Source organism: Gobio gobio (genome assembly GCF_949357685.1).
Source record: "Gobio gobio genome assembly, chromosome: 15".
Classification (NCBI taxonomy): Eukaryota; Metazoa; Chordata; class Actinopteri; order Cypriniformes; family Gobionidae; genus Gobio; species Gobio gobio.
The window spans coordinates 49,272,308-49,286,896 of NC_137108.1; the positions used below are offsets into that span (position 1 = coordinate 49,272,308).

The 14,589-nt window shown below is 36.2% G+C and overlaps 1 protein-coding gene across 1 annotated transcript; it reads left to right on the forward strand.

Annotated features, from left to right (window-relative positions):
• Nucleotides 1-8,681: 8,681 nt before the first annotated feature.
• On the forward strand, nt 8,682-13,687 carry lim2.5 (lens intrinsic membrane protein 2.5). The gene is made up of 4 exons (XM_079836844.1): nt 8,682-8,883; nt 11,202-11,351; nt 11,431-11,565; nt 13,427-13,687. Exons 1-4 carry the CDS (start codon nt 8,709-8,711, stop codon nt 13,486-13,488), a joined length of 522 nt encoding a protein of 173 aa, XP_079692970.1. The 5' UTR covers nt 8,682-8,708; the 3' UTR covers nt 13,489-13,687.
• Nucleotides 13,688-14,589: the final 902 nt, after the last annotated feature.

Genomic DNA, 14,589 nt, shown 5'->3' on the forward strand with positions numbered 1-14,589 from the left:
CATTGGTTCATTGGTTTTTTAAACTGTGAAATATGTTTTAACTCTGTTTAAAGACTGTATTTATGACAAAATGCAATGTCAAGTTTCATTCTGAAATTCAACTTTTATACCCTGTTACTCTAAACGTTTTTGCTAGGGATGCACGATTTATGGGCCGCCATATCCATATCAGCCGATAAATGTTCATTTTTAATGTTGTCGGTCTGATAAGAAGATTTGTACGATATCTTAAAGCCGATAAATAATGGATTATTTCCTTCAGCTGAGACACTTCAGATGTGATTTTGAATATGATTAAAATAGTTGTTTTGGGTTTTTTTGGTAAGAAAAATTGGCCATAGGAGTGTAAAATTACTTTTAAAACTTACTAGGCTACTGTACTTTTTTGTTTAATGGATGTTGAAGTGTTTGGGACGTGGCTTTTAATGGTGAGATTTTTGTAATAAGGCTCTCAAAAATTACCTAAAAATTTGGATTTAATCTAATAATTTATCTAATAATTGCCTCATCGATATGGCATCCTCAATAACCCGTCTCCGGCGTGATGACTCCGATCTTTCGAATATTCCTATCTAATAATTGCCTCATCAACATGGCATCCTCAATAAACCCGTCTCCAGCGTGATGACTCTGATCTTTTGAATATTCCTATCTAATAATTGCTAATAATTGCCTCATCAACATGGCATCCTCAATAAACCCGTCTCCGGCGTGATGACTCTGATCTTTTGAATATTCCTATCTAATAATTGCCTCATCAACATGGCATCCTCAATAAACCCGTCTCCGGCGTGATGACTCTGATCTTTTGAATATTCCTATCTAATAATTGCCTCATCGATATGGCATCCTCAATAACCCGTCTCCGGCGTGATGACTCTGATCTTTTGAATATTCCTATCTAATAATTGCCTCATCAACATGGCATCCTCAACAAACCCGTCTCCAGCGTGATGACTCCGATCTTTTGAATATTCCTATCTAATAATTGCCTCATCAACACGACATCCTCAATAACCCGTCTCCGGCGTGATGACTCCGATCTTTTGAATATTCCTATCTAATAATTGCCTCATCGACATGGCATCCTCAATAAACCCGTCTCCGGCGTGATGACTCCGATCTTTTGAATATTCCTATCTAATAATTGCCTCATCGACATGGCATCCTCAATAAACCCGTCTCCAGCGTGATGACTCTGATCTTTTGAATATTCCTATCTAATAATTGCTAATAATTGCCTCATCAACATGGCATCCTCAACAAACCCGTCTCCAGCGTGATGACTCCGATCTTTTGAATATTCCTATCTAATAATTGCCTCATCGACATGGCATCCTCAATAAACCCGTCTCCAGCGTGATGACTGCGATCTTTTGAATATTCCTATCTAATAATTGCTAATAATTGCCTCATCAACACGACATCCTCAATAAACCCGTCTCCAGCGTGATGACTGCGATCTTTTGAATATTCCTATCTAATAATTGCTAATAATTGCCTCATCAACATGGCATCCTCAACAAACCCGTCTCCAGCGTGATGACTCTGATCTTTTGAATATTCCTATCTAATAATTGCTAATAATTGCCTCATCAACATGGCATCCTCAACAAACCCGTCTCCAGCGTGATGACTCTGATCTTTTGAATATTCCTATCTAATAATTGCTAATAATTGCCTCATCAACATGGCATCCTCAACAAACCCGTCTCCAGCGTGATGACTCTGATCTTTTGAATATTCCTATCTAATAATTGCCTCATCGACATGGCATCCTCAATAACCCGTCTCCGGCGTGATGACTCCGATCTTTTGAATATTCCTATCTAATAATTAGCTCATCGACATGGCATCCTCAATAAACCCGTCTCCGGCGTGATGACTCCGATCTTTTGAATATTCCTATCTAATAATTGCCTCATCAACATGGCATCCTTAATAAACCCGTCTCCGGCGTGATGACTCTGATCTTTTGAATATTCCTATCTAATAATTGCCTCATCGACATGGCATCCTCAATAACCCGTCTCCGGCGTGATGACTCCGATCTTTTGAATATTCCTATCTAATAATTAGCTCATCGACATGGCATCCTCAATAAACCCGTCTCCGGCGTGATGACTCCGATCTTTTGAATATTCCTATCTAATAATTGCTAATAATTGCCTCATCAACATGGCATCCTCAACAAACCCGTCTCCAGCGTGATGACTCTGATCTTTTGAATATTCCTATCTAATAATTGCCTCATCGACATGGCATCCTCAATAACCCGTCTCCGGCGTGATGACTCCGATCTTTTGAATATTCCTATCTAATAATTAGCTCATCGACATGGCATCCTCAATAAACCCGTCTCCGGCGTGATGACTCCGATCTTTTGAATATTCCTATCTAATAATTGCCTCATCGACATGGCATCCTCAATAAACCCGTCTCCAGCGTGATGACTCTGATCTTTTGAATATTCCTATCTAATAATTGCTAATAATTGCCTCATCAACATGGCATCCTCAACAAACCCGTCTCCAGCGTGATGACTCCGATCTTTTGAATATTCCTATCTAATAATTGCCTCATCGACATGGCATCCTCAATAAACCCGTCTCCAGCGTGATGACTGCGATCTTTTGAATATTCCTATCTAATAATTGCTAATAATTGCCTCATCAACACGACATCCTCAATAAACCCGTCTCCAGCGTGATGACTGCGATCTTTTGAATATTCCTATCTAATAATTGCTAATAATTGCCTCATCGACATGGCATCTTCAATAACCCGTCTCCGGCGTGATGACTCCGATCTTTCGAATATCCCTCCATTAGGCCACCTGATGGAGTTTTGGTTCCTTGCCACTGTCGCCTTTGGCTTGGCTTTCTCAGTTGGGGACACAAAATGTTCAACTAAATATCTAACTAACTATATTACTGTTCTGCCCGGATTGTTACTGTATGATAATTGAAATGAGCTGATGACATCACCGTTTTCTCCAGAGCGACTGTATAGACAAATACAATTCTGTTGCATTATTTTCCTTTTTAACACTGTGAAGCTGCTTTGAAACAATCGGCATTGTAAAAAGAGCTATATAAATAAAGTTGACTTGACTTGATTTAGATTTATTGGCCAACATATCGGTTATCAGCTTTCAAATATTAAGAATCATCACACAATTCGAAAAGGTTAAATGGTCACACTTGTGCTCCTCGTGGTCAAAAATTAGCGCATTGCAAGTTAAATCTAGTGGAAGCGTTTGGTACTGCGCCCAGACAAAATCTTACAGATTTTTGAGATATCAAACTCAAGTTTGGAACACAGCGTGTTTAGAGTTATGGCTTTCATACGGTAAAATATGTTTTAGAAAGTATATATTTCATTTGTGCATTTTCATAACATATGTGCAGAACTGATGCTTCAAAGGATTAGTTCACTTCCAAATGAAAATGTCCTGATCATTTACTCACCCCCGTCCCATCCAAGATGTTCATGTGTTTCTTCAGTGGAAAAGAAATGAAGTTGTTTGAGGAAAACATTCCAGGATTTTTCTGCACATAATGGACTTCAATGGGACCAATGGTTGAAGGTCCAAATCAATGCAGTTTCAAAGTAAGGGCTTCAGAGGCTCTGCACCATCCCAGACGAGGAATAGAGTCTGATCTAGACAAACCATCGGCCATTTTCAAAACAAAAAACAACATTTATATACTTTGTAACCTAAATTGCTCATCTTGCGCTGTCGGAAAGGTCAGTGCTCGTGTGAAGACTAATACAATCATCCAAGGTTAAACAGCGATGTCGGAGATAAGAGGGGTTTTTTTTGTAAAGGGCGTTCCGCCTACGTCTAGCGTGACGTTTCCGACATGATTATGTAATCCGTGGTGTGTCGCAGAGCAGCACAAGATGAGCAATTTAGGTTAAAAGCATATAAATGTAAATTTTCTTTGAAAATGGCCGATGTCTGGGATCGGTCAGAGCCTCTGAAGCCCTTCCTTTGAAACTGCATTGATTTGGACCTTTGACCGTTGGTTGCCATTGAAGTCCATTATGTGGAGACCCATTATCCTGGAATGTTTTCCTCAAAAAAACTTCATTTCTTTTCCACTGAAGAAAGAAATACATATACAAAATATCGGGAAATCAGCCGATATATATGTTCATTTTTAATGTTATCGTTATGGACCCGATAAGAAAATTTGGCTAATATTTTAAAGCCGATAAATAATGTAATATTTCCTTCAGCTGAGATGGGTTTGAGTCTCTTGAAACATGATTAGAATCACTACAAAAAGGGAAATACAGCACAAGCCTGTCATATAAGCTACATAAAATGATCATTATAATTGTGTTTGGGACACAGCTTTTAATGGTGAGACTTTTGTTTTTGTAATCAGACTCTCAAAAATTATATACAAATTTGGATTTAGATTTATTGGCCAATATATCGGTTATCAAATATGAAGAATTATCGGTATCTGCTAAAATTCTGCATCCCTAATTTTGCATCCCAACCTACTAGACTCTGTAAATGATATGCTCACCATTTTCATCTAGAAATTTATTTTTGTATTCATTCAACATTTTAACCCTTTAAGCTCTTTGAATGAAAAAATTTAACATTTAAACATGAATCTTTTACTTCATTGGAATGGTATGAAACTTGGTAAAGGTTTTGTCACTTGCTATGTGAACACACACACACACAAACACACAGAGAAAATGGACATGATTCAAAAGGTTAAATGTTCCTGAAAAACGGTCAAAATGAGTGCATTGCAAACGAATGGGAAATTAATTTAATCTAGTAGACAAAATCACAAAACAAAATCACGTTGAAAGCTCTTTTTTTAAAATATCATCCTCAAATTTGGATCATTTTTAGAGTAAACATGCTTTGGAAAATATATATTTCATATAAATATTGAAAATATTTTGTGCTATTTTTCATAATAATAAACGTAACTTTTTTTTTTCACTTCTTTTTTCTAAGTGTCTTTTTTAAAAAGAGACCAAACTTAAAGGGTTAGTTCACCCAAAAATGAAAATTCTGTCATTCTTTACTCACCCTCATGTCGTTCGACACCCATAAATGCCGTTCATCTTCGGAACACAAATGAAGATATTTTAGTGTAAAGCTGATGCTGAGAAAGGCTTCAGATAGGCCTCCATTGGCATTCAGTACATTTACACTCACAAGACCCATAAAAGGCACTTAAAACGTCTTTACAAAGTCCATCTCACCACAGTGACTCTACAATAATTTTACGATGCGACGACAATAGTTTTTGTGCGCAAAAAAAAATCAAAATAACACCTTTATCCAACTTGTTACTGCCTTCCGTGTGTGCCTCCACGACGCATGCGCGAGAATATGACGCAGATCCGGCGTTCGGGAATCCATGAAATGCACACTTTAGTCCCATTTTGAGAACTACGCCGAGACCTAAAGCACGATCAATGTAGAATTCAACAGCTTAGACACGCGCGTCTTCCTCTGATTGTAAACAAATCGCTTCTGGGTCATGTGTCCGAACGCCGGATCTGCGTCATATTCTCACGCATGCGTCGTGGAGGCACACACGGAAGACAAGAACAAGTTGGATAAAGGTGTTATTTTGATTTTTTTTGCGCACAAAAACTATTGTCGTCGCATCGTAAGATTATTGTAGTGTCACTGTGGTGAGATGGACTTTGTAACGACATTTTAAGTGCCTTTTATGGGTCTTGGGAGTGTAAATGTACTGAATGCCAATGGAGGCCTATCTGAAGCCTTTCTCAGCCATCAGATTTCAACTAAAATATCTTCATTTGTGTTCCAAATATGAACGGAGGTCTGACGGGTGTCGAACGACATGAGGGTGAGTAATTAATGACAGAATTTTCATTTTTGGGTGAACTAACGCTTTAAGTCTGTGCATGCTTCAAAGATTTATGACAGGTTTAAGTTGGAAGTTTAATTTTCAGGTCCATGCTCAAAAAGTGGTAATAAATGGATTATATCTACTGTATAAAAATATTTATTATAAAATCCCCAAAAGATACAAAATATTAAATATGAAACTATGAATTTTGGCCTCCACACGAGCAGGGTTTTGACATATTTATAAGACTCTCTTCATACTGAAAGAGGTGTTTTGGCGCCCTCTGTGGCACATTTTGCAAAGCACTAATGTGTGATATTGAGCTTGTGTAGCATCTTTATTCATGTGCTTATGTAGAGCATGTTTCAGCCTCGTGTCTCATTTTTTGGTGATCATAATGATAGCTTTGCTCCCTGTGCTGTTTTTGCATGTGTTTGGTTTCCAGCTCTATTGTTTACATGTTGTTTTGTGGCGTTGCAGTTTGACATTGTGTTTCCCACTCTTCCGCAGAAGTGATTAATATCATGATGCTGATGCGGTTTCGCTTGTGCAAACTCTGATGTGGACTGTGATAACACAGGAAACACACGTGCAGCCTGTGATATAAATCTGGCTATGTGAGGAGTTAAACATAGAATGACCAATGCACACTATAGATGTTCCACTTCATGAAGAAAACAGCCATGGCAGCAAATAGTATGAGAGTAATATTAAATATTTGCTGGGTTTCTGTGTAAATGAATCTGAGCTGTTTCAGAGGATGTGCACAAATCATACTTAAATATGTGCAAGGAAGGCAAGACCAGTCACAATACTGCGATAATGTCGTCACTCACTGTTACATTTTGAATGCTGAACATTATATAAATGCAAACTTTAACAAAAAAAACAATAAATTCATGAAAAATTTTACATTCAATGATTTTTGGAATGTACACTCTAAAAAATACTGGGTTAAAAACAACCCAAGTTGGGTTGAATATGGACTAACCCAGCCATTGGGTTGTTTTAAGCAAACATTCAACCCAACCGCTGGGTTAAAACAACCCAATGGCTGGGTTAGTCCATATTCAACCCAACTGGGGTTGTTTTTAACCCAGCATTTTTTTTCGAGTGTATTCTGACATTTTCATGAAAATGACACTCTAAAAAATGCTGGTTTAAAAACAACCCATGTTGGGTTGAATATGGACTAACCCCAGCAATTGGGTTGTTTTAAGCAAACCCAACCCAACCGCTGGGTTAAAACAACCCAATTGCTGGGTTAAAAACAACCCAATTTTGGTTGAATATGGACTAACCCAGCAATTGGGTTGTTTTAAGCAAACATTCAACCCAACCGCTGGGTTAAAACAACCCAATTGATGGGTTAGTCCATATTCAACCCAATTTGGGTTGTTTTTAACCCAGCATTTTTTAGATTGTATTCAGTCCAACTTGGGGTTTTTTTAACCCAGCATTTTTAGAGTGTATTCAACCAAGCATTTTTTAGAGTGTATTCTGACATTTTCATGAAAATGACACTCTAAAATATGCTGGGTTAAAAACAACCCAAGTTGGGTTGAATATGGACTAACCCCAGCAATTGGGTTGTTTTAAGCAAACCCAACCCAACCGCTGGGTTAAAACAACCAAATTGCTGGGTTAAAAACAACCCAAGTTGGATTGAATATGGACTAACCCAGCAATTGGGTTGTTTTAACCCAGCAATTGGGTTGTTTTAGCAAACCCAACCCAACCGCTGGGTTAAAACAACCCAATTGCTGGGTTAAAAACAACCCAAGTTGGGTTGAATATGGACTAACACAGCAATTGGGTTGTTTTAAGCAAACCCAACCCAACCGCTGGGTTAAAACAACCCAATATCTGGGTTAAAAACAACCCAAGATGGGTTGAATATGGACTAACACAGCAATTGGGTTGTTTTAAGAAAACCCAACCCAACCGCTGGGTTAAAACAACCCAATATCTGGGTTAAAAACAACCCAAGATGGGTTGAATATGGACTAACCCAGAAATTGGGTTGTTTTAACCCAGCAATTGGGTTGTTTTAAGCAAACCCAACCCAACCGCTGGGTTAAAATAACATAATTGCTGGGTTGAAAAAACAACCCAAGTTGGGTTGAATATGGACTAACCCAGCAATTGGGTTGTTTTAAGCAAACATTCAACCCAACCGCTGGGTTAAAACAACCCAATTGCTGAATTAGTCCATATTCAACCCAACTTGGGTTGTTTTTAACCCAGCATTTTTTAGAGTGTATTCAACCCAACTTGGGTTGTTTTTAACCCAGCATTTTTTAGAGTGTATTCTGACATTTTCATGAAAATTACACTCTAAAAAATTCTGACAACTATTCAAGTTGGGTTGAATATGGACTATCCCAGTGTATGGGTTGTTTTAACCCAGTGTATGGGTTGTTTTAACCCAGTGTATGGGTTGTTTTAACCCAGCAGTATGGGTTGAATGTTTGCTTAAAACAACCAATTGCAGCATTTTTTAGAGTGTATGCAAAAAATTTAAGTACAAAAAATAGGCCTTGTTTTTTTTTTATTTAAAAATAATCTTTGTCGATTTTGGATTGAAATGGGTAACACTTTATTCGATGGTCCACTTTATATATTCTACTAACTAAAAGTAACTTTGCAACTACATGTCAACTTACTAACCCGAACCCTAACCTACACTCTACTACTACTCTAATGAGAGTTAGTTGACATGTAGTTCATCCAGAATGTCTAAAGTGGGCTGTTGGAACACTAGCCTGTATAAATGCTGTGTGTAATGCGAGGTCTCCTCTGTGCTCTCAGTGTTTTAGCTCAGCGCCGCCAGAGTTCCTCAGGATGTACAGCTTTATGGGAGGGGGTTTGTTCTGTGCCATCGTGGGCAACATCCTGCTGGTGGTCTCCACGGCGACGGACTATTGGATGCAGTACAGGCTGTCGGGCAGCTTCGCTCACCAGGGCCTGTGGAGATACTGCATGTCTGGCAAATGCTACACACAGACGGACAGTATCGGTGAGTGTGTGTGTGTGTCTCTATTTACTGATTTATACCGTCACTGACTGTTTCCCAAACACACACCCCTCTCTCATGAATTTCAGCTTTTATCACAGGATTAAATTACATTCTAAAGTACACCGATCAGGCATAACATTATGACAGGTGAAGTGAATAACCCTGATGATCTCCTGTTAGTGGGTGGGATATATTAGGCAGCAAGTGAACATTTTGTCCTCAAAGTTGATGTGTTAGAAGCAGGAAAAATGGGCAAGCGTTAGGATTTGAGCGAGTTTGACAAGGGCCAGATTGTGACGGCTAGACGACTGGGTCAGGGCATCTCCAAAACTGCAGCTCTTGTGGGATGTTCCCGGTCTGCAGTGGTCAGTCTCTATCAAAAGTGGAGAACCGGCCACAGGGTCATTGATGCACATGGGGAGCGAAGGCTGGCCCGTGTGGCCCAGATCAAACAGACGAGCTACTGGAGCTCAAACTGCTCTTTCAGCAGATAATGCGCCCGGACACAAAGCACAATTGCTTCAGGAATGGTTTGAGGAGCACAACAACGAGTTTGAGGCGTTGACTTGGCCTCCAAAATTCCCCAGATCTCAATCCAATCGAGCATCTGTTGGATGTGCTGAACAATCAAGTCCAATCCATGGAGGCTCCACCTCGCAACAGGACTTAAAGGATCTGCTGCTAACATCTTGGTGCCAGATACCACAGCACACCTTCAGGGGTCTAGAGGAATCCATACCACGACGGGTCAGCAAAAGGGGGACCAACACAATATAGGGCTGTGCAATTAATCGAATTTCGATTTCGATTTCGATTTTGCCTCCCAACGATCACCAAAATAGTACAATCGAGAAAAAACGATTATTTTGCCTTGCGTTCTGAATGAAACGCGCACGCGCTCATCCGCCCCTCCCGAAGCCACAAACTTTCTCAGATCGGGAGTCTCGTGTGCAGAATTTAAAAACTCGGCGCGAGTAAAGATGGCAGAAGGAGGGCAGTTACAGCAGCGTTTGGTGAGCAAAAAAGGCAAAACCAACTCCGTTGTCTGGGAACAGTTTGGCTTCGAGGAATCAGACGACGAGCAGAAACATGTTACGTGCAAGATTTTCTACATGGTAGTGGCTGCGCAAGGGAACACCGCGAATTTGTTTAACCACTTGAAAATTAAACAGAGTGATCTATGACAATCTAATAAAGAAACAAAAACTGACGAGAGCAGGGGTGCCGTGTAAACGTCCTTTTCCCCCCTCATATTTTTCAAATAATTCTCTCTTTGTAAACTTTGTTCAATGCATGCGAGTGCTGCCGTATGTTTGAATATGACCAGTCGTTTTCACCGTCATCACCCGGGTTTTGTGCCAGAAGACGCGAATGAGAAGCCGCGCGCGCTGTGAGGAAATGTATCTCTGTTCACTCATCCGAGAGCGCGCACACGTCTCTCAGCGCGCAAATATTGAGTTCTCTTTCAAGTCTTGCTCTTGAACGGACAAACTCACACAAAACGTATGTCAACATGTCCATCTTGATGAGTATCCTAGCAGACATAGTCTGTATATGCCTTAAGTGAACTTTATACAGTCGAGAAAGACGACGCATATCCGATCCGGATTGAATAGCTTTTGTAAGTTTAATAGGATTCATCTTTAATTTATGCACTCAAATATGCAATGCTACCTTACATTTGATACATTTCTGTACCTGAAAACTAATGTTAGACGTACCTGAAAAGCATATCTAGCCGAACCATATTGTTGATCTTATTTATTTGTGATTATCATTTTTACGTGAATACTTTTATACTTTGATTTGAATATATGTTATATTATTTATTTTAATAGTTCAAAAAGTACAACAAATGTTACAATTTCAATTGAATTGTTGAAAGGTCTATTTTTAATAAATACAACACATTCCCAAAGTCATGTGAAATAATCGTGTTACATAATCGTGATTTCAATATTGACCAAAATAATCGTGATTATGATTTTTTCCATAATCGAGCAGCCCTAACACAATATTAGTCATAATGTTGTGCCTGATCGATGTCTTTTAAATTGTGAATAAACACATGTTGAATAAAAATAATACATTTTGTTGCATTCCGCAGGAAGTTTAAGACTCTTACTGTAAGGGAATACTAATATTTTAATGTATTTAAGGCTTTTACAATAATGAAAATATGACGTGTTTTTGGTGAGTCTATAATGTAATACTTTTCTCTTATGAGCTCAAGATTGAGAAAATGATTACACAGTTTTATTGCAGTTATTGAGCTCGTCCATCAGTGTATGCTAACGTGTTTATCTCTCTCCTCTCAGCTTACTGGAACGCGACCCGGGCCTTCATGATCCTCTCTGCCATGTCGTGTTTTGCGGGCATCATCGCAGGCATCCTCTCCTTCGCCCACTTCTCCGCCTTTGAGAGATTCAACCGTTCCTTCGCTGCAGGGATCATGTTTTTCATTTCCAGTGAGTCTCTTCCGTCCAGTGAGCCATCGGCCGCCTCGTGAAGTCATCTAAAGCGCTCTCTCGTGTGTTTCTCCTCCAGCGCTCTTTGTTCTGCTCGCTATGGCCATCTACACCGGCGTGACGGTCAACTTCCTCGGGAAGCGCTTCGGAGATTGGCGGTTCTCGTGGTCCTACATTCTGGGCTGGGTCGCTCTGCTCATGAACTTTTTTGCAGGTCAGTAACCATCTTTCTTTAGGTTGATATCCGACGTGTGCTGTCGATCTCATGGAACGTGTGTGTGTGTGTGTTGAGAAACAAAGGTCACTCTGTGTGTAGAGAGAGAGAGAGAGAGAGAGAGAGAGAGAGAGAATAATACAATTATTTAAAAAAATAAAATTATAATAATAAAATTATAAAAAAATATATATAAAAAAATAATAATAATAAATAAATAAAAAATTATACAAAAAACTAATAAAAATGAAAAAAATAAATAAAAATAAAATAGAAATAAATAAATAAATAAACAAAGTAATCATAAATATCAGAGAGAGAGAGAAAATAATACAATTATTTAAAAAAATAAAATTATAATAAAATTATAAAAAAATATATATAAAAATTAAAAAAATAATAATAAATAAATAATAATAATAAATAAATAAAAAATAATACAAAAAACTAATAAAAATGAAAAAATATAAAATAAAATAGAAATAAATAAATAAATAAATAAATAAATAAACAAAGTAATCATAAATATCAGAGAGAGAGAGAGAGAGAGAGAGAGAGAAAATAATACAATTATTTAAAAAAATAAAATTATAAAAAAATATATATAAAAATAAAAAAATAATAATAAAAAAATAATAATAAATAAATAAAAAATAATAATACAAAAAACTAATAAAAATGAAAAAAATATAAAATAAAATAGAAATAAATAAATAAATAAACAAAGTAATCATAAATATCAGAGAGAGAGAGAGAGAGAGAGAGAAAATAATACAATTATTTAAAAAAATAAAATTATAATAATAAAATTATAAAAAAAATATATAAAAATAAAAAAATAATAATAAATAAATAATAATAAATAAATAAAAAATAATACAAAAAACTAATAAAAATGAAGAAAATATAAAATAAAATAGAAATAAATAAATAAATAAATAAACAAAGTAATCATAAATATCAGAGAGAGAGAGAGAAAATAATAAAATTATTTAAAAAAATAAAATTATAATAATAAAATTATAAAAAAATATATATGAAAAAAATAATAATAAAAAAATAATAATAAATAAATAAAAAATAATACAAAAAACTAATAAAAATGAAGAAAATATAAAGTAAAATAGAAATAAATAAATAAATAACCAAAGTAATCATAAATATCAGAGAGAGAGAGAGAGAGAGAGAGAGAGAGAGAGAGAGAGAGAGAGAGAGAAAATAATAAAATTATTTAAAAAAATAAAATTATAATAATAAAATTATAAAAATATATATATAAAAAAAAATAATAATAAATAAATAAAAAATAATACAAAAAACTAATAAAAATGAAAAAAAATAAAATAAAATATAAATAAATAAATAAACAAAGTAATCATAAATATCAAAGATGTTTACAAGTCAAAATTGCACGAATCAATATTGTATATAGTCAACAATGAAATTAAGTTAGACATAGAAATACATAAATCAAGTAATTCATATAATTGAATTCAACATAATTCGTAAACATTAAATAATTCATAATGTAACATATTACTAGAAAGAACTAAATTATATTACAAAAATGGTACAAAATCGAACTCTCCGTTTAAGCCTGGAAAAGTAGTTGCTTTCAGTGTATAGATTCAGAAAGACTCTCTTATTAACCCTATCTCCTCCTCTTATTGATTTAGGAATATGCTCAATGCCGATTATTTTCAGTGTACTTGGGCTACCATGATTTGTATCTCTATAATGTATAGCCATAGGGTATAGGGGGTTACAGACTCGAATAGCATTTTTTATGTTCTGATAATCTTGTCTTTAATTTTCTTGTAGTCATCCCTATGTTAAAGTGTGTGTGTGTGTTGTTTTGCAGGTATATTTTACATGTGCGCCTACAGGATGCACGAATGCCGAAGAGTGACCGGCCCTCGCTAAAACAGTAGACCCTGAGTCTAAACATGTGTATATAATCAGGTGTTCGCTTTTCTGATCTCACTTAAAAAGGACCAATAAAACAGGATTTCTTTAGTCTCCATCCCAATCATGAAAGGTTGAAAATAAATCATGCAATCCAGAATCAAACCCAATCATTGTTCATGCAGAGACAAAATCTCAAATAAAATCTTTTCTCATCATTTGAGTTCATTCTGTTTATTTACCGTTTGACAAAATAAACCTAGAAAAGGAAAGTTCGCCAAGAAGAGAGTTTGAATGTTTTAATAAACAGCCAAACATAGCAACACATGAGCAGTTTGAGACCAATCTGAGATGTTTTCCTAAACTCTAATCTTTAAAAAGTCTTTCCTATGGGTGCGGATCCACCTCAGGTGATTTGAGAGTAAACGTACACAACCGTTCAAAAGTGTTGGGTCAGTATGATTTTATTTTTTACAGAAATGAATACCTTTATTCATCATGGAATGCGTTGAATTCATCTAAAGTGGCAGTAAGGACATGTACACTCTAAAAATGCTGGGTTGTTTCAAACCAAATTTTGGTCAAATATAGACAAACTCAACATTTGGGTTAGATCATAGTTTACATTTTTAACCCAATGGTTGGGTTTCTCCATATTTGACATTTTTAACCCAATGGTTGGGTTTGTTCATATTTGAATTTTTATCCCAATGATTGAGTTTGTTCATATTTTCACATTTTAACCCAATGGTTGAGTTTGTTCATATTTGAATTTTTATCCCAATGATTGGGTTTGTTCATATTTTCACATTTTAACCCAATGGTTGGGTTTGTTCATATTTGAATTTTTATCCCAATGATTGGGTTTGTTCATATTTTCACATTTTAACCCAATGGTTGAGTTTGTTCATATTTGACATTTTTAACCCAATAGTTGAGTTTGTTCATATTTGACATTTTTAACCCAATGGTTGGGTTTGTTCATATTTGAATTTTTAACCCAATGGTTGAGTTTGTTCATATTTGAATTTTTAACCCAATGGTTGAGTTTGTTCATATTTGACATTTTTAACCCAATGATTGAGTTTGTTCATATTTTCACATTTTAACCCAATGGTT

Coding starts and splice junctions, on each gene's coding strand:
- lim2.5 (XM_079836844.1), top strand. CDS start 8,709: ATGTACAGCTTTATGGGAGGGGGTTTGTTCTGTGCCATCGTGGGCAAC. Junction 8,884..11,201: donor CACACAGACGGACAGTATCG/GTGAGTGTGTGT, acceptor CTCTCCTCTCAG/CTTACTGGAACGCGACCCGG. Junction 11,352..11,430: donor GATCATGTTTTTCATTTCCA/GTGAGTCTCTTC, acceptor TTTCTCCTCCAG/CGCTCTTTGTTCTGCTCGCT.